Raw genomic sequence first — 21,119 nt, 5'->3', positions numbered from 1 at the left:
CAATATTCTTTTGTATGGACTCTACTGTCCTACTAGGAGTGAATGTTAGTATCAGTGGCCCTTTTGGGACCTTGCAGGCTCCCAGGTCAATGGCCCCTGGCCCACATGACTTAGTGATTTTTCTGGTCTTGTACTTCCCTACATGCCCTCCACGTCGATGCAGCTGTTCTAATATTTGGAGAACATGGTGTGTGACATACCACCTCATCATCTTCATTGGTAAAGACAGATGCTGAGGATTTGGTGAGCTTCTTTCCTATGGCCTTCTTGTCCTTGGATATCCTTTTCACACTTCTGTTGGAAAATGATCCTGCCAACCTGCTAGCTGTGTTTCATCTTTCAAAGTTTTATGAACATTTTAGTCTCAGCATGAGCATCTGTTGCAAGGTTATCTTAAAATTCTTCTTCACACTCCTAATTTCCTGTTTGCATCTGACTGCCCTGTTCTGTGGCCTTTCATGTTCTCATTTTCATCCTCCTCACTTTCAAAAATTTCCTCATTTTTCTTATTCACTCTCCTGACACATTTTGAACAGCATGTCCACTTATTTACCTGAAAAGAAGTAGAGGGTAGACTTTAATCATTTAGTGGTTTTGTTTGTAGTTGCCAATAATTGTCCACAATTAGTTTATTATTTTATAAATTCAGAATATTTTCTCCTTTCTTTCTGTCTTTCTGGCAGCAGTGGAAGTAAAAAATTTACCTTTGCAGAAATGTGGGGCGTTACAAACATGAGTGAGTGAGGAGTAAGGATATGTAGTTGGTTTTCTTTTAAATAAAAACTGTTGGTTTGACTTTTCAGGTGTTATATACTGGACATTTAAAAATCTGCTGATACAAAACAGGATGTTCCTCATTTTTAGTGACCTGAATTCCCACAAATACAATTTGGTTTTTGTCATTGTTTTGGAGATTTTGGAGACGCAGAGTTGCATTGGACATTCTTGGATAATTGGACATATGTATTCCGTAATTTTATGAAAAACAACTGTGATTTTTATAATTAGATTTCTTCTGGAAGATATACCACAGTGGAACACTGTGATGTTGTAATTGTAATATTGTCAATAATTTTCTTTACTAATGGCTAAAATGGTAAAGATTGTTAGGTATTCTATTCTGTTCTAATTATAGTCCTATACTTCTAGAGGGACATTGTATTACTAGATGACATGAGATGCAGGATGGGGAAGTTCAGAGGTTTTGGCAAGCTGATGGGATCTAGTTCTGTAAAAGGGAGAAGTAGTGTGGGATTGTGGGACCTGTACTTCTTGTTTCTCCTAAATTATAGTAGGAAAGAAGTTAATGTAATTGGAGTGATTATTGCTTATGCTTCAGATTTAATGTCCAGCTGGGATTAATTATAAAAAGGCTTCTCAAAACAGTGAGATCTTGGAGCACTGTCATAATTGCCATGGGGAGAAGAAAAAGAACTACTTTTTTAAGGTGTAGTTATAGCCTGATCATTGCTTTTGAAAAACTTAACATGACCTGTGCATAGGAAATAATGAGGACCCAAATTCAACAACCTGGGAGGTCCCTTCCAGTCTGAAATTACTGGAAATGCTCTTACTTGGTATAGACTCAGGAAAGCACTATTAGCGGATTACTTAATGACTCATTGGCAGATGGAATTTTAAACATTTTAGAGCCTAAATAAAGTTAATTAAGGGTATTGGGCTAAAGCTTTGTGCTCAGTTTTGATGCCTGCAGCCATGAATTTTTCTATTTAAGATGGTCAGACCTCAGCTCAATATAGTTTTTGTGGTAAAATGTAAATTTCATGTGTGTACTTCATTAAGTACTTCTACTTCTTGGATAAATGTTTACCAGATTTTAAAAAAAATTTTATGCAAAAATAAATTATGTAGACCTTGCAAGGTTATTTACTGCCAGCTTTTGGAAGCTAATTTCAAATGGCTGACTTGCAAAATAAATTTAATTTTGAAGGTTTGTTATTAGGGATATTGGTGTTTAAGGAGTAAGTAGAAATAGGAGACAATGGTTTAATAGGGATAAAAATGACAAGATAGAGTTAACTAATTCTTTAGTGAGTAATACATCAAGGTTTAAGGAATGTAATGTTTTTTTAACACAGTTTAAAAGTCCCAAAAGTATTAAGCATAATGTATGTTCTGTGTCTCCTAGTAAAACTAGCGCACTTTAGGAAGTATGGGTTTCCTTCCATTTTGGAAATTTTCCCTATTAGTCAGTGTCTGTCATTAATGTGGTGTACCTTGGAACTTCTCTAATCTTAACATCCTCTGACCTTTGAGAAACACATAAGTCATCTGCTCCCGTCCTTTTGATGAGCTTCCAAAATCTGAGAGTGTGATATGAACCACAGGTGCTGCATGGCTACAACAGACAGCTTTGATGAAGTGCTTATATTTGCTAACTGATTAAATCTATTTATATCATGGAAAGCTAGCTTATCTTGGGGTCTGATCAGAAAATTGCAAAGTGTCTTAAAATAGTGTGTGGTGAGCAGACCCTTTCCACTGGAAATTGCTATCCCTTTGCTAGAACTGGAGGGCTGAGACTGAATCCACTCGTCCAGGCTGTTGGCATGTGAAGCAAACTTTGACAAATATAAACTTTCACCAACAATGTTTGATTGGAGAAGGTTGCTTTTCTGAGAGCATTAATTCAATTGCTTTGTGATCATTGGACTGCATTTTTGGTTTGTGATGTTAGTACTATCTAAATGAAGGGTGGGATTTCTGTACATAACAGCAATGGTTCTCATTTCGAGGAAATGGTAGGAACTGTAAAGTGCTTTCTGCTTTTTCTGTGTTTTTATTACTTGCATTAAAGTTCAAGAGAATTTCACATCTGATAATAGAAGATGTTTATAAACTTTAGGTCAGATCTTGGTTAATTTTCCAGAAGCTCTAGAATAACTTCAAATAATGTTTGTCCCATACTATCTAGAAATTGTATTATAAGATTCTTATCATGTTATTATGTTACAAATGGGAAATAATTTAGAAATAGTAATTTTGCAATATAATATCCAGACATACTCCGTTTTTCTCCTACCTCTTGTGTGCTTCACCACTGAAGAAAATTTGAGATTCGTGCAATTATTATTTGGTGTTCATGTTGTTTTGTCTGATTAAGTGGAGAATTTCTCTAATTGGATGAATCCCATACACACTGGTGCAAACAGCATACACCTTTAAAATATACTAGTTTGCCTCTTACTCATTTCAAAAAATGGGATTTATATAGACAGGATTCAGTATGCAGTGGAAAGGTTTGGATCAGTGAGTCATATTTTGCCTGAAAGGATTTGCATGGTAAAAATATCCTTATCTGTTACTGTTCTCACACTTTCTAGATAATAATTATCTCTAATGGTTAGCTGATTTCATGCTGAAGGCTTCAGTTCAGCAACACACTCAAAGTCTTGCATGACTTGCATCAAACTGGATTATTCCCCTTATTTTAAAGTAATTCTTGTGCTTGAATCAGGTACATTTAAGTACCCTGTTGAATTAGTATCTGTGTGGAAATTGTTTTTCTCCTCAACATAATCAATTTTGGAACTGGAAATTACCTTCTGTTGATGGTTTAAAGTTTTTTTTCCCATGTTGTGCCACCATCAGTTGTTTGGTTTAATATTTGTGGCTTTGCAGCTATCCAGACAATTGAATTATTTGCAGTTTGCATGTAAAATTAGCATTTTGCCAACATTATCATTCTTTAAAAAGTAACAATGCAAAATCTGGTAGTCCAAAGAATTAGTCTCTATTTAATGTGAATAAATAACTTTTCAATTTACAGTTATATTGAGGTGTAACATAAATTTTTAAAAGTGTAACTTTAATTGACGTGCAGCTGTTTCTACATGTTTCTATATTTTAATATTTTTCAGACAAGTATAAAAGAAGGATTACTACTGAAGCAAACCAGCTCTTTTCAGAGGTGGAAAAAGCGTTATTTCAAACTTCGAGGTCGTACCCTTTACTATGCTAAGGATTCAAAGGTAATTCTGTGCTATTAGTGTCTAATGCCTTTTACTTGTGACTTCAGTTTTGTTTAGTTTTATAAGTTTAATACATTTAATAAGTTTAATAATAATAATAATTTAATGATTTGTTCACAGTTGTATTATGTAAAAACTGCTGTATATAGGATGTAATGGGTTAAATTAGCTTAAAGAAAGATTGGTAATTTCTCTTGATTTTTTTCATATGGAGTTTATCACAGTTATTTTAACCTTTTTGTCTATTCAGATAAATAATAAAGTCATTTTAAGGGTTTGTGGGCTTTTTTATGGCTCTCGGACAGTCAAAAAAAGTAATAACTGGATAATGCTTAAAAGTTATCACTAAGGCTGCATTCAATTAAAACTCTTCTGCTCTGATGCCCATAGAAATAGTTATGTGAAATCAAGATAGGCTGATTTTCTGCCAAAACTGATATATAAGGGAAAAAGCAGTTTCCCATCTATTGAATTTTTTTGGTGGGAGAATTGGGGGTGGGCAGAGGGGAATACTTATCTTCTCTTTGAAAGGCATTTCCTTCCTCCCTCTCAAGGCCAAGAGCATTTTGGCTGACTCAGATTGTGCTGTTTTATAGCTGTGTGTGTTACCCTCCTTTACCCTGTGGGGTTGCAGCATCTTATGGGAGCTATTGGTGAGGTTCTTCAGGTCTCCATCATCTTCTATGGCCTTGTTTTCTCCACAAAACTCTTAGTGAAGGCACAGAGATTTCTCCTTGTGGGACTGTAGGACTGCAGCTGCATGGTGCACTGTTGTGTGGCTATAATGAGTCAAGGAAAGCACCATTGCTTCAGGGAGCCCAGCACTGCAGGGCCTCTGTTGTCAAACCTCTCAGCAATTGGTGAGACCACGAGCAGTTTATATAAAACATAAGCATGGCAGATAAGAGCTCTGAGAAGGGCAACCTCAAATCACAGCACAATGCTGAGATATTTTGAAAATGTGAGCCTGCCATGTTAGATGAGGAATATGGAATATTTTGGGTCTCTGTTGGTCTCACTCCAAGAGGTGTGTGCCCTTCTACCTTGGGAACCATGGAACTGTTGTAGCGTGTCCAGAGGAGAGACCCAAAGATGAGCAGAGGGCTGGAGCACCTCTCTTATGAAGACAGGCTGACAGATCTGGGACCTTGTAGCAGCCTTCTAGTACCTAGGAGGGGTACAAGGGAGCTGGAGAGGAGCTTTTTACAAGGACATGTGGTCATAGGACAAGGGGGAATGACTTTAAACTGAAAGGGGATCCATAATATCCATATGTGGATATTGGGTAGGAAGATGCTTTTTACTGTTGGGGTGGTGAGACACTGGCACAGGCTGCTCGGAGAAGCTGTGGATGCCCCGTCCCTGGAAGTGCTCAAGGCCAGGCTGAATGGGGCTTTGAGCAACCTGGACCATGGCAGGGGGGTTGATCTTTAAGGTCCCTTCCAACTAAAACCATTCTGCGATTCTGTGATTCTTTGATAAAGATGAGAAAAGAAGGTCTTACAAGTAGGCAGTTGTGCCAATACTCAAAGGCATGCTGAATCCAGACATGCTGAAATTCCCCCAATATTGATTCACCTCCCTGTGGCATGGAAGAGGAAAAACATGCTAGGGCTAAAAAAATAGGCATTTTTGTTGGTCTGCTCTTCTGTGCTACAAACCCCATCATGAACATAATAGAACCTAATTGATTCTTTGCTAGAGGCTGGAGTGTTTAGGGTAGACATAAATTTCTCTTGTTTGAACATCAGACAAAGGAGTGGAGGGGATCAGTTCAGCACTTTGAGATGCATCTTCTCATATGGATACTATATCATAGCTTCCTACATGACTTTAGGGTTCCATCCTAAAACGAAATACATTTTACTGTGTGGGAATCTCTTTCCTCTGACACCACGTTTATGCTGCACAGTAGACACTCTAAAGCTTCATCTATGTAAGAAACCCCCCTTCTTTTAAAAGAGATTTTAAAGCAATATAATTATTGAGCCCTTTTTTTATGCTCTCATGTACCATTTAGAATAGCAAGTAGGACTGTGTTTAGGGCCAGTTATGAAATTTTGTCACATCCTCAGTGTGTTTATTTTTTTCACTACTTTTATTTTCTATTTTTATTTTCTAATTTGAATAGATGCAATAAAATTAAAGCACATTTTGTAAGCATAGCTGAAAGTGTACTCAGACTTAATTTAATGCTTCTATGTTTTTTCCCTTCACAGTCTCTAATATTTGATGAAGTTGACCTGTCAGATGCCAGTGTAGCTGAATCAAGCACAAAAAATGTCAACAACAGCTTCACGGTATGGAACAATTTTAACACTGTTTGTGAAAGCTGTGGATAGACTGTTGCTAAGAAAATTGAGGATCCTCTCAATTGCTTATTTTCCTCTGTTTGGAAATAAAATTTCTTTTTTTGGAAATGGTTTAATGTATGAGAACAATATCATGTCAGCTATAGAGCATTTTATTTCAGTGAGCAGAAATGTGAGATGACTGTTTCAAAAGATGATGATAGAAGGCCTTAAAAATACAAGATTCAGTACTTAGTGATTATTATGGGTTTGTGCTATAATTTCTCTTAGAGGTGACATGCTGAATTAAATCAAATGTAATTGTGTTGTTGTTTTAATTTTCTTAACATTTTTGTTTTCTTCCTATTTTGAAATGTATTTTATTTTTTTATTGCCAATCATAGCCTTATATATTTCTGTCACATGGAAAAGCTGTCCCTACAGTCTCACCTTGATTCTGATACTGCTATAGGAACATACAGTATTGATAAATCCCTATTTCTTTAAGTTCACAGGTATTATTTACACAAATGATTCTTCATTTATTGTTCAACTGTGTGTTAGAACTAAGTGCTAATGTCTGACACAATTCCTCTGCTGATTCTTAACCTCTGGAGAAAAAGATTTTGAATGTGAGCTACTTATGAGGAATACCATTGGTGAAGTTGTCCTTTTGAAGGATATTTTGAGATGTCCCACTGACTGTAATTAATGGCTTCATTTTCCTTAACTATATGTCTCTATTAAAAGGTTAATTTTTAATTTTCCTGACATTTTTAATTCCCCAGGTGACCCATATTAGTTCATATTACCAGTCTTGGTTTCTCTTCTCAAAAGCAAATGCATGCCTCATGAGAGGTTCATAGTTTCTTCTTGCTGTGGAATCTCCCAGACAGCTGCTGAAGCAGTCAGAGCACGTCAAAGACATGCTCATGTTGGCCTTGACAGCCCAGTGTGTTGTGTCAATCTAAGCTGCTTTACTTGACTAAGAATGCAATTAAAAAGACTACTTTGACAGAAGGTCTCAGGTGAGGTGGTGGCTGTGTAAGGTACTAGCCTGTCTTTTGGAGAGGTTCTTTCTGTTGCCTAAAAGTTCTACTTCTTCAGAAAAGTGGGATGCTTGGGCTTTTTACTTGGTGTTTTGGTATCCTTTGTGATCCATTAGGCCCATTCAGCATCTCATTCTTCACCAAAAGCATATTTTCCTTCTACTATCATGACTTTTGGGGGAGACAGTAGTGAAAAAAGAAATCTCTGGCTACAGCTTTAACAGCTTCAGAGACACTGTTTATTTTCATGTCCTGGGAACTTTAGGGCAAACAGTATTTTCTCTAAGGAGTCCTCAAATTAATTTTGAAAAATTATTTGGATGAAAGGCTCTCCTGGATTGACGAGTTGTCTGATTTGACTGTGAAATATGGTAATAGTCGTCATCTTGCTTAATCTTTTGGCTTCTTTCTTTGTGTTTGCCTAACCCAGTCTCCCAGCAACTCAGCTCTGTGAGTGAGACATCTCTGACCTCGCCTGCACTGGGCTGGACTCAGGGGCTGGGGGTGGAGTGGGTAGTTAGCTATCCAGCAATACTCCTTATAAATAAAAAGAAACTTTTCTTTTTTTGCCTTTTTATTTTCTTCCTTAAAATAAAAGGAATTTTAAAATTCCTTTTATTAAAGGAATTTAAAAAGGTAATTCTGCCTTTCTTAAAATTATGGGTCCTTTTATTTATGTTCTAAGGGATCTGTTAGCATTCTATATGTTAAAAAAACCCAAAAATTAAATCATTAACATTAGCATTCTCTAGTTAATGCACTCTTGTTTCTTTGTCCCAGTAGATAATATTTTTAACACAAACTGATATAGATGGAATATACAACAAGGGACAGATTTTCCAGGAAAACACACCTTTACAAATTTATATTAGAAAAAAGATTTTAATTTTTTGTTTAAAGAACATTTTGTCATTTCACTGAGATTCCCCCCTCTCCCCTCAATTTCCCACCTCCAGCTTGTTTTGCCTTCCTTTGCCTTGTCTAGTTTGTCTGTTGGAAGGCAGAGGTGTGTGTCAAGTTTTTCCATGCTCTTATTTTGGATAAAACTCAAGTCCTAAAATTAGTCATAACACACAGATTTAAGGCTGAGTTTATTTGTAATGCACAAGCTTGCAGAATATTTTATGTAACTAAATACCAGTGTTTGTTCACCAGAATTACTTTTGCTATCTCTCTGCAAACAAGTTGAGGTTAAAGGGAAATTTGAGGTACATAATATCTGCTAATTAAAATACAGAGCTGATAACCTTTAATCAGCTCATTTGTTTCATTATTTTTCTTACTGCTTACGATATTACCTTTCAGTGAATGATCAACTCACTTCCAGCAATAAATTTCTAGTGTACAACCTTGCTTTTTAAGAGTTTATAGGTGTTTTGTAGTTCTGAGCATCCTTACCTAGAGGTTAATAGGTAACCTAGAAGGAATGGTGTCCCTTGACTTCAGAACAGTCACATAAGACACTCAAGGCTGGATTCTTCTTACTGCCTTGTTAGGTACCAGTGTCCCAGGTCTATGGGAAGAGGGTGAAGAGGTTCCAGCATCCAGTGAGAAATTTGGATCACCCTCTCCATCAGCCTCATCAGGAACCCAGGGAGGACTTTGCTCAGCCCATGGCCAGTTCAGTGGCATGGGTGAGTGCTGAGTCCTCACAGTGATGTTGGGCACTCTGCAGAACATGTTTTTCCCCAGAACTCTGCTTCTCCCTCAGGGGGTGGTTTGTGTTGTCTCAGCACAGCCAGAGGAGTGTAGTTGCTCAGCATGTTACCCCTCTGGGGAGGCTTCTGGGATGAATCAGTCTCCCACCCTTATTGCACAGAAGCAGATGGGGCAGTGACCAATTCTGCTGAGAGCTGTAATTCCTTCTGTATTTTGGTTTGCAGGGATGGAATTTGGCTTGTTGGCACCTTGAGTGCATTTAGAAAAACCCTCTTTATTGTTCTCAAAATGAGATTGGAGACCAAATGGGGCTGAGGAATGTTCTCTGGTGTGTAAGTGTGAGCTTGTGGAGCAGTGGTGGTGTGCTTTTGTTCTAACAGGTATAAGGGATGAGATTTTAAAATGCTGAACGGATTCTTGAACAGGCATATTCAGACAATGAAGTTCCTCAAGGCAACAAAGGTGACTATGGATTGCGATTTAAAAGCAAATTATCTTAGCTGAAATTTGGGCTTAAGTTTCTACCTCTGCCTTGCTTTTGATGCTGAAGAACTGATGTACATTGCTGAGGGATAAAATCTGTAGATGTTAAGCATGCTGCCCCTCAGTAGTTGAGCCACATGGTTGTATAAAATACTCTGGGTACTCTAAATCTGTGTTAGAGTCTCATGTTAAATGCACAGGCTTCATGTGGCAGCACCTGTATTTTAATCCATCCAAACTTTTATTTGAAACTCTTAATTCAGTTATGGATTTTTTGATGCAAATGTGATGGAAAATAATAATATCGTAAAATACTGGTTTTGAGGCATTACTTTGTATAGCTGGCTTAATCTAATTGCATCTAAGAGTGACAGAGGAAATAATTTCACTGTCATTCTGCAAGGTTCCCTCCAGGAATATGAGAGTTAACAAACAATGTGATACTCAGGATGGGGATTCAGCTTGTCCTAACTTCTGGGTGGGACTTGATGATGGGTTTATAGGCCCCTAAATTTAGGTGTCTAAAATAAAATAAATAGGTCTTTAAAGCAATTTCTGTAATTGCTCAATTCAGTTTAGACTCCAATGATTTATTACCCGACTCTCCCTTAGCTACAATAGCAGCTTTGTCATCCAGGGCACCTAAAATATAGGTGCTTGCTTTCAGCTTTCTGAATCAGGTGCTGAATCAAGTGCTTTTTGTTGAATATGCATCTTCTGAAAGTTGTCATCTTCAGCAGGAGGAAGCTGCAGTAGGCAGATCTGCTATCCTGGAAAGCCTACTGTGATTTTTAGTAATTAAAGACTGGCTGGAAAGGAGACTTTATGTTCCAGCTAATAACGCTGATTACTAGGATTCTGGATATGCTTGCAGAAATGTATAACATAGTATATTTTTGCTGATGTATTGGTTTTAGCAATGCTTTAGACCATATAGACCATAGAGTCCTGATTGTTTATTCTGTGAAAAAAAATTCTTCTTTGGAGAACTTTTAAAGTGCTGGGCTTTAATAAATTTTCTCACCTGGTGTTATGATGCAAAGACAGTAGAAACTTATAAACTATTTCAGTTTTATATTGTAAATTTTTATATTACCTCCATTTGATTTAACTATTTTCCAAGATAAATAATATTTGTCAACATTCTTCTATACTCTTACTTATTCTTGCTGTTCTCCTGATTGTTACTCTGCAGCATCATCTTGTAAGTGATGTTACATGCTTGACATTCAAGGAAGCCCAAGTCACAGACATCTGGGATTATTTTATAAATTAATTTGCATTCCTTATGGATCCCAAGTTTTGTCTGTTTTCTGCAGTGGCATAGTGTGAATTTTTGTGTCTCCTATTTTGGTACTAACATCCTTCATCTGTTAATTTGGAGCTGTCTGTAACTCATAAATATTTAATCTGTGCTTCTGTGGTGTGTATTTCTTTGTTTTTACTAATGCTGAAAATTTTCAAGTCACTGTACTCTCTACTTAATACATTGCTTGGCTCACTTTGAAGTGCCTTGGAGATCAAGAGGGGGAACTAAGTAATCAAAATTTTGTGCTGTCTGCAAATATTCCTGTATTGCTACTTTACACTTCTCTTCCAGTTTAAGAATCATGCCACAAAATTTTGTTTGAGAATAACAAGCTGCTTATTATCTATTAATCTTTTTTCATATTAAAAATTCTTTTTATTCCTTCTTACTTTTTTTATCCCCTAGCTTTTCATCTCATTGCATGATGGTCTTTTTAGTCTTATAATTGGTCTTTTCAGTTCAATGATTGATTAAACATGATTATGGATCAGCCTGATTTAACTTTTCTGAACAGTAGTTAATGTTTTTCAATTCAATTGCTTTAATTAATTAATTCCTTTATGAGTTAATTTTTAAAATTATTTTTTTCTTATTATATTTAAAAAGACCCAAACAAAACATGAATGGCATTTCATTAAACTTAGTCCCTGAATGTAACTTTTTACAAAAAAATTATTTTTTTTTCTCCAATTTCCACTTTTTTTGGTCAGATATATGAGTTCACTTAGACTGAAAAGTAAGGAATACAGCTTAATATGTTTTAAACAACAACAAAAAATCTTTTTGCAGCCGTCTATGGTTTTCTTGTTATTTTGTAAATTTGGATAGATTTTGAAAAAACTAAATATTTATATATGCTGATTATCCTTGGATATATTATTTTTAGAAGATTAGGGTTTTTCTATAGGTTAGTGAAACCAAATATTCTTTTGGAGCAACTGCACTTCTAGTGTGGTTAAAATTTATATTGTCTTCTTCTAGTTTCTATTGTTTTCTTACAGACCTCTGATTACCTTATTTTTCTATCCATATTTTTGAATGTAGCATATCCTCTGTCTTGGTTGGGGATGTAAAGTTTATTGGCATATGACTTATGTGGAACCAGCTTAAAGGATAAAGTAATTATTTTCATCTTTGTGCAGCTGCTGTTTTCAATGGGAGGTGACCCAGTTGTCCTGGGATCCCAGTTCTTGGGATTTGTCAAGATTTCAAGTTGAATATTGCAACCAGTCCCTAAAGGCAGATTGCTTTTAGCACTTTATTTATTTATATCCTGTTGCTTCTGACATCAGTCAGCTCTGTTTTCATCATGGAGATTAGCTACTTCTAATTGATTTTTAGAGAAGTAATTTGTAATATTCACTCTGGGCTTGGGAGACAGAACGTGTTGCCAAAGTTTTGCAGTATGTTTCAGAGATAGTGTTAATTTCTCTGGACTTGGACATATTTTGCTTCTTTCTTGCCACTGATATCTTTTCAGAGTTGTTGTTGAGATTTTCCTTCAGGGACTACAAAAACTTCAGGGAATGTGAGAATTGCTTAACCTCCCCCAGCCACATCAGAAAGAAAGAAGCCTTTTTCCAAGAAGTTAAAAACCTTTCATCTTTGGGTTTGGGCACTCCTTCTGACTTTTCAAATATTAAGAGACAGAGATATTCCTAAAGCAGGGAAAAATTATCCTAAAACTTTTTTTTTTCTTTTTTTAAAATTTAAATAAGCTGACATCACTTCAATTTTATGCTCTCTCTTGATTTGCCCAGAGTTCAGGTTCTTAAGCTTTATTTAAGTGCAGAAAGCTCATGGATTCTAGTGGAGGTATTCCTCTGCCACTGTTCTGCATGTTTACAAAATCCAATTTACTGCAGCTGTATCTCAGTAACATCAGGAGATGCTTTCTTTACTGATAGCCTCAAGCCTATTTCAGATGCTCTTCCATCTCAGTCTAGTTTGGTTTTTTCCAAAGGGCTGCTCACCTGAAGGTTACACAGGTCTTTCTTTTCTCTGGCCTTTCTGCTGCTTTTCTTTCATTGCTTTCTTACTTCTTTAATTTGGTGAAATCATCTTGCTACTGCTGTGTTGGCCGGCTCCTAAGATCCAGGGGTCAGCAACTATCCTTGAAGTTCCAAACGTGATGGGGACTCCCTTGATTTCAGCTATTGCTAAGCAAACATTGCCTTGTTTGTATCCTGGATTGATCAATCTTTCTGGTTTGCTCTGTAAGAATGCTCTGTAAGAATATGCTGAAGCACAGCTATCCATATTATTTTTTTCTTTGTAAAAATCTATTTTGAGTAAATGTCTATATATAGTCTGTGTTGATGTTCCCTTGAAGGGAGACACTCTTGCTTGACTTCTCCCTTTAATAAACCACAGGGACATGCAAGGAATGGATTTGTGTTTGGAAACATGTTTCTGGTTTTTATCCTTTAGATCAGCAATAATCTCCTGGATTTGGGTGTGTTTTGAAATTTCCTGTGCGTTCCAGTTGTGTGTTGATGTTAGCAGTATATACTGATGATGCTGGGAGTTCAGACACATTTGCAGAACTCTGCTTTAAGTACTGTCCTCTGGTGAGCTGAATCCTAGTCTCAGATGCACTGCATTTTAAATTTTGCCCTGGGATTATCAGAAGGGTCAGTGCATGGCACTGTGTATAGAGGGGGTAATGGCATATCCAGATGTTCCCCATGCCCTGTTGGCAGTGTAGAGCAGGGCTGACAGGTCCTGCAGTGACATCTGCAAAGGTGCTGGGGCCTCTTCTTGTCTCCAGGAGGTGGAACATGGCTGGAAATGGCTCAAGTTCCTCTGCTGGCTTCACCAGCATGACTCAGCTTTGTGCCAGTAGCTGACTCTTGGAATGGATTTAGCTTTTCCCTGGTTGTGAGCTATCTGCTGTTTCATACAGATGGTGATTAGCTTTTAAGTGATGAAGGCTTTTTGATGCTCCCAGCCTGAGCAACACCCAAACCACAGAAAGAGAGGGAAAGTGCTTTGGATTCCATTTTGTTCAATTTTCTACTCAGGGTTGGGATTTTTCTTTTCTATATTCAGGCAGTTTAGAAGTAAGACAAAAACTGAAATAGCAAATTAATATGCTTAGGAAAAGAAAAATTAGACAAAAGCCATTAGTGTGCACTTGTGATGCATTTAGGGTTTTTTCTTCCATTTAGCACTTGCTCATTTCCCCTCCGCCTCCTCTCCCATCCTCTGACAGTGACCAAAAAATGTAATGAAGCTGAGAGCTCTTTCAAGCTCTAAGCTCCTTATCTCCTACTTGATGCACTGTCCCTTTCCCTAGAGTGTCTGGTGATGTTGAAGCTTTAAGTTTCATTATGAAAAAGCAATAAAGCATTTCAGCTGTGATGCTAAAAATCCATAGATAAGTTGCTTGCAATTGATCTGTTACAAGGAAGCTGAGCACTTTTCAGAGAGAAAAAAGGAGATACTTAAAAATGTGACCATTCTGGTCTGTATTGTACATTTTGATTTAAGTTGCATTTGTCTGGAGTCTGTTTTCCAAACATTTCATGCTTGACAGAAATTTTTCAAAAATAGCTTGCAGAAAATTTCCTTATTTCCCTTTTTTACTGGTGAAGCATTTGGGATGTGTGAAGAATGAGCCAGATTTCATTCTTCCTGCACTTTTACACATAACCTATTCTCTGATGTTTCTTTCTATTCATGCTTTAAAAGTGGTTAAAATACCTGGATAAACCTCAGAAAGTATCCCTCACTGCAGTTCCTGTTTACCAGATAATTTTATAAATAAAGTCACTGGTGTAAACTTTGAAAAAATTTCCTGTTTCTTGTGAACAAGGATCCCTGGCTTTAGGCAGCTGAATGATGTTTAAACAGGAATCTGTTGTTACAGACAGGAAAAAAGTAGTCCTTTGCTGGTTTATTTTATATAAATTTGCACCTAGTGCTATTAAATATATAAGTACATGTTTTCCCTAAAGCTGAGAAGCCATCCCATCTGATAGATGTTTAGTGAGCTGGTGAAACCAAAGCTAAGGGCACAGCAGTGTGCAACTAATCTGCTGAACAAATCTTTATGTAAGGACTTTAAAGAAACATGCAGGCCTTGAACTAACTATATATAGCAGTTTCCAGTTTACATTTACAAGAATGGTTTATTGGTTTTGCTGTATTTAAATGCTGATTTAAAATAAATTTCAAATTCTTTGGTCCAAATCCATGGAACTTTCCTACCCTGCTTCTTGTAACTGTCTCTTTATAAAGTTATACTTCTGCAGGAAAAGGTTTTTCTGTTAGTGGTTGGTTGAAGTTGAATACATGAGGTTGATTTGGGGAACTGGATTTCTGACAAAGTGATCTTTGCTGGATACTTTTGCAGTTCATGGCTGGACACATAACTGGATGACTTGATTTACCTGGATTTTGTTTTCACAGAGTCATGGAGTGATTTGTGGGTTGGAAGTGGCCTCTGAAGGCCATCTGGTCCACCCCCTTTGCTGAAGCACGGCTACCTAGTCCGGGCTATGTCTAGGTGGCTTTTTAGTATCTCCAAGGGTGGAGACTTCACAACTACCTTGAGCAACCAGTGCCAGAGCTCAGTCACCCCCACTGTAAAACATTGTTTCCTGATATTCACAGAGAGCCTCTCATGACTCAGTTTGTGCCTATAATCCCTATCTTTTCACTGGGCACCACTGGAAAGAGCCCGGCTCTGTCCTCTTTGCATCTTCCTTTTCGGGATTTACATATATAAGATGCCCCTGAACCTTCTCCAGGCTGAACAGTTGTAGGTCCCTCAGGCTCTCCTCACACATCCCATGCTCCAGCCCCTTCACTGGAATGTCTGCAGTATGTCCATGTCTCTCTTGTACTGTGCAGCCCAGAACTGGACACAGCACTCCAGGTGAGGCCTCACCAGGGCTGAGGAGAGGGGCAGGTTCACTCCCTGGACCAGCATCTTAGCATACCCCTGGGCATGTAGCAAGGGCATGTAGCTGCTTTATGCTCCATTTGTTGTGCAAGAGTACCCCAGGTCCTTTTCTGCCTAGTTGCTTTCCAGCTGGGGGGCCCCCAGGGTACATTGATGCCTGGGGTTGTTCCTTCCCAGGTGCAGGACTTGGGACATCTCATTCAACCTAAGGGGTTAGTGCCAGCTCACTTCTCTAGCCTGTTGAAGCCCCTGTGGACGGCAGTGTGACCCTTGGGTGTATCAGCTACTCCTTCCCAGTTTTCTGTCATCAGTAAACCTGCAGAGGATACAGTCTACCACATCATCCAGATCCTTAATGAAGATGTTAAACAGGCCTGGACCCAGTATTGTCCCATGAGGTACCCTGCTCATTACTGGCCTCCCTCCAGCCATGCTCTGTGCTGCTGATCACCACCCTTTGGGCCTGGCCGTGCAGCCAGTTTTCAACACACCTCAGTCTGCTCATCCACCCTATCCTTCATCAGCTTCTCTAGGAGGGTCTTTGGGGATAGTGCTGAAAGCTTTATTGAAGGCAAGGTGAACAGTATCCACCTTTGTCTCCTTATCTACCAGGCCAGTTGTTTCATCACAGGTTACAAAAACATGACTTCCCCTTGATGAATGAATCCATGCTGACTATTCCCAACTGCTTTCTTGTCCATGTGCCTGATTGTATTCTGGGTGATACTCCTTCATTTTTGCTCAGAGTGGTGTAAGATAAGCCACCTAAATTACTCAGGCTGGATTCTATTGCAAAATGAAGTCCCTTTACCTTTTTCAATGATGTAACCATTTTTGTCCTGTCTTTTAGCTAAGCTTGCTTGTTCTGGTGTTGTGTTGCTGTAAGAGATGCTGTGTGGGACTAGGCCTTTTCTTTTTCCTCCTAAGAGTTTTTACTGTGGGAGCCAAAACCACACATTACATCAATATTTGTGAGCTTGGGAACAGTGAAATAGGAGAAGGCCAGGAAAAAGAGGGAAGCAACATTTTAGTGGAGAAGACAGAGCTAATTGTTCTGATTATAAATTCTGTATTGCAGTCAGGCAAATGTAATAACCATTTATTACCCACCTTGCTTTTAACTCCTCCCCTGTCTTTGTAATTTATACTTTTGCCTGGCCTGACTCATCCTGAAAAATAACAGTGACAATTCACCATAAAGCACCAACTAACTACACCTTTAACAGGGACAGTACTGTTCTAATTTATTTAGTATCCAGAAACCAAGACGTTATGAATAGTCTAGAAAGACGTGCAACTGTTATCACTGTGATTTTTGCAGACAAGTTCTGGAAGGTGTGGGAGCATCAATGATCCCAGCAGTCAACTTCTACCATTGGTAGAAGTGCCTTCACCTGCCACGCTCATACAGACCCACCTGCACAAGAACGGGGGAATGGAGAAAAGGGGAATGAAAAAGCAAGAGAGGCAGAGCATGTTGCCCTAGTATTTGCCTGTACTGACTCACCAACATCTATAAGCACAGAGAAGTTAGGAAGCATTTAATGTTACACTCCTGCCCCAAGCACTGAATATAGTCCCTAAGAAGAGAGTTGGGGTGCTTTCTCTGTATCATCCTCTCTTCATTATTTCCAAAAGAGATTTTAAAAGTATCTGTCCAGAGAACAGGAAAACCATTTCCCCACCCCTTTCAGATTCAATGTGACATTTCTACATTAGTAATTTAATTCAAGATCAGCCATACAAAGTGCTATTAGTGTAATGTCTGATAATAGTTCAGAGTGGCAGAAGGTGCCTTAATGCAAATATCATGTTGCAGGAAGCAGAATGCTTTACAGGAGCTGCTTTGTAGCTACTTAGGTATAGAGCACTGTTCTCTTGATTAGCAAACACTGTGTCTTCATTTTGAATTTGTAAAAGAAGCCAGAACTGGAGCCAACAAGCTTTGGGAACTCTATTTTCTTATATATTGCTGATAGTAAAAAAAAAAAAAAAAAAAATAGAATAAAAATTAGGCAATAGGCTTTAATTAAACTCTCTGTGATTTTATTTTATAGATTGTAAGTCTAAACCCACTGGGCTGAAGGCATGTACAATGTTACTGGTTAGGTTAGGCCTACTGAAAGAAGAAAGGACTTTCAAATTTACTCTGAATTTGATGACAATTTTATTTCCTTTCAAGATGTTAAGCTTGTTCCTAATAAGTGTTGTCTGAAAGAAAAGTTGTAGGAGTGGTCCCAAACTTGATTGTAGAAATGTCATCCAAGTAATTTCAAGATGTGTATGTACATATATATGAGTACATGTATATTTTTAGAAGCCAAATTATGGTAGTGTTGGTGTGAAAATCCCAACTTAAGGCAAGACTTCTGCAGTAGCAGAGTGAACAGTGATCTCTTGTTCTCTCCCTCATTTCCCATTCAAAAAAATCCCCCTACTTTTCTGAACAGAACAAGAACATTATTGCAGTAATGGGTAGTTTTACTTCCCATTCAGGCATTGGTTATTTCCTGGGATTTTTTAGGGTTTGTGTTGATTGTCTTCAACTTTTAAGACTGTACATGCTCACTTTTCCCAATGCCTGCTGCATTAAAAGTGTTTTTTTATTCCAACTACCTCTATTTTATTACTTTCCAATATACTGCAGTATCTGCTCTTGGTAATTGTCTTTTCCAAAATCAGCAGTGACTTCTTGGCTACTTGACAATGGGGAAAAGTTTCAAAGGAAGGTAATCTTATTTATTTTTAAGACCTTTTGACCGTCTTCATCTTTTGAGATTTGTCTCCTGCTTTGTCAGCAGGTGAACTGTTGGCACCTTATTCTTATGTTACCTCAGTGGTCTCCCAGTGGTTCCTGTAACACTTCCTTTGCATTGTGTTATAGAGCTCTTTTTTCCTTTTCCTTTTCCTTTTCCTTTTCCTTTTCCTTTTCCTTTTCCTTTTCCTTTTCCTTTTCCTTTTCCTTTTCCTTTTCCTTTTCCTTTTCCTTCCTCTCTCTTTCTCTCTTTCTTTCTGTTGAGAGTTCAGCATATTCAGAGCAATACACAAATAGTAATATTTGGTGCAGTAAAGATCAAAAACATGATATGTAATTGAAGAAAAGGTGCTGACTTAGGTCAGTAGAAGAGCATATACAGGACTCTCAATATGAATACATGCAATGAGATAAAATTACTAGTTAAATTCAAATTTACATGGCAGGAAAATTGTTTTGAGCTCAGTTGCATTCATTTAATTTTGATTATGTCTTTATACAGATTGTTGTTTTTAGTGAATGAACTTCAAACATCCCACTTAGTTAATCATAGCATTGTGTAAGCATTCAGAAGAAAGCATGCCATCTGTATAAATGCAAATAAGAAGATTTAGGAAGTCAATCTCAATTTAGGATAAACAAGAAAAGCTATACTGAGTTAGTGTAAAGCTCATGGAACCAAGTGGAATTAAAGTATAATAATAACAACAGTAGCAGATACTAAAGAATGAAGTAGAAACAGCAGAACAGAGGTGCGTAACTGGTGACCATACAGTGATTCTTACCCTTGAGTCACTTCCCAACATTGACTCATGGCTGGACTTTTGAAGACCTGATAAGTTGAAGATTTCAGATATTGTCCTTTATAGTATATGATGCATTTATTTGTGATGAATTTTTCAAATGTCTTTTTGGGCATTTTTACTTTTTGTCTTGTCAGCATCCTTTAGAAATACTTTCCAAGTCTAAAAAATGCTTTGCATTTAGGGAAAAACACTTGTTGTTTGCTAACAGTTTCCTTGGCTCCCTGAGTTCCTATGTTACATGAAATATCTAAAAAGTAATGAGAGTACATTTTCTCCATGACTTTGTCGACTGAAATAGATGAGAGGCTAAACAGACTTCTTAGTTACTATTTTATTTTATTTTATTTTATTTTATTTTATTTTATTTTATTTTATTTTATTTTATTTTATTTTATTTTATTTTATTTTATTTTATTTTATTTTATTTTATTTTATTTTATTTTATTTTATATTATTAAAAAATTTTCAAGCATTGTTGTTACTTCTTGCATATAGTGCATTTCATCTTTTTTCATGTTACTATCTACCTATGTAGTTTAACTGTATTTAAAAATGTGTACATGTTCCCACAAATATTTACACTTCCCATTTTATTTTTGTAGCAATAATAATTGATGCTATATTCATGTGATTGACAGTATCCTATTGAGCTGTTAGACTGCTGCAATGCTGTGAACTTCATTAAGTTTTTTGCACTCTGATTTTAGTAAGAAGCTGGAATATATTAATTTCTGATGTGTTTACATGCATTGGTTAGCAGTGTTTGGTGATGTGGTTCGATTGCCAATAAATGGGTGTGCAGGGCATTTTGAGAGGAAGTTTGGTGTCCCACCTCACTTATTTATAGCTACTCTTCTGGTCCTCTATCATACTTACCCCTCCCCTGCCAAAACCTTTGGTACCAAAGGGTGTCTTCATTGGCACTGGGTAACTAAGTGTGAACAACTGAACCAGGGCCTTAATTTCAGAGTGGGGGAAGGGTGGAGGGATGCACAGTGGATTGTGACCTGTACTATTGAAGATAGGAGTAATATATATCTAAGTATTATTTGAAAAGATCAAGATTAGTCAGGCGTTTTCAGCAATAAATGCAGCTGTTGTTGCTTGATGGCATTTCACAATGTCTAGTTACTGGCCAGAATCAGTAACAACTGTGGCAGCAGGGTGGACAGAATGTGCCGAGTCTTGGGTGGATTTGTCATTATTTAATCTGTGTTATAATCTCATGCCATATAATAGGAAATAATCTGTGGCTTGTATTTGCCCAAATAAGATTTCTGTGTCCACTGAAACCTGGAAATTTCAGCAAAATGCTGATTGTTGTTGGAACCAGGGTTATATTATGATTTAATGACTTTTCTTGGCTTCATTGGATGACCTGGCCTAGAAAAACATTTTGAAGTAATAAAGCGTCTGTTTGGCTCCAAACTAATGAGAGAAGCATTGCTCTTTGCATAAACTGTTCTTTAGGAAAAGCCATGGAGACCTACTAATAAACCTTATTAAATAGCTTAAGCAAGATTGAAGGAAACAGAAAACAAAGAAACTATTCCCTTCCATGTGAAGTGAGTACATGAAAAAAAAATAAAAAAAGGCAAGCCTCCCCTCCATGTGACTTGCAGCCTGCTGCACTTCAGTTACGTCGCCTCTGAGCGATGTTAAAGTGCAGCTCAGTTTAATGAAGGAGTGGATAGGACAAATCAAGGCTAGAGACAATTTACGGCAGGGACTGGGTAAGTAACTGCAGCTGCAGATAAATGCTTACTGATATTGTGCAAATGTTGTAATGTCTAGCTTGTAGCGTTTGAAAGAATACTCAGAATTCCCATTTTTTTTGGTTCCTTCTCTGTTTTATTTAATTTGCAA

General features: G+C 37.4%; 1 protein-coding gene across 1 annotated transcript in view; it reads left to right on the top strand.

The window, feature by feature from the left end:
* The window catches only part of DGKH (diacylglycerol kinase eta), a 159,693-nt gene that overhangs the window by 76,624 nt on the left and 61,950 nt on the right, over positions 1–21,119 (top strand). The window contains exons 3-4 of the mRNA XM_059467014.1: positions 3,882–3,992; positions 6,212–6,292. Coding sequence (XP_059322997.1) covers positions 3,882–3,992; positions 6,212–6,292 — 192 coding nt within the window. The remainder of the gene's footprint in view (positions 1–3,881; positions 3,993–6,211; positions 6,293–21,119) is intronic.

Source organism: Ammospiza nelsoni, chromosome 2, assembly GCF_027579445.1.
Source record: "Ammospiza nelsoni isolate bAmmNel1 chromosome 2, bAmmNel1.pri, whole genome shotgun sequence".
NCBI lineage: Eukaryota > Metazoa > Chordata > Aves > Passeriformes > Passerellidae > Ammospiza > Ammospiza nelsoni.
The sequence above is the reverse complement of the archived record's forward strand: the minus strand, read 5'-3'. Positions and strand labels throughout refer to the sequence as shown.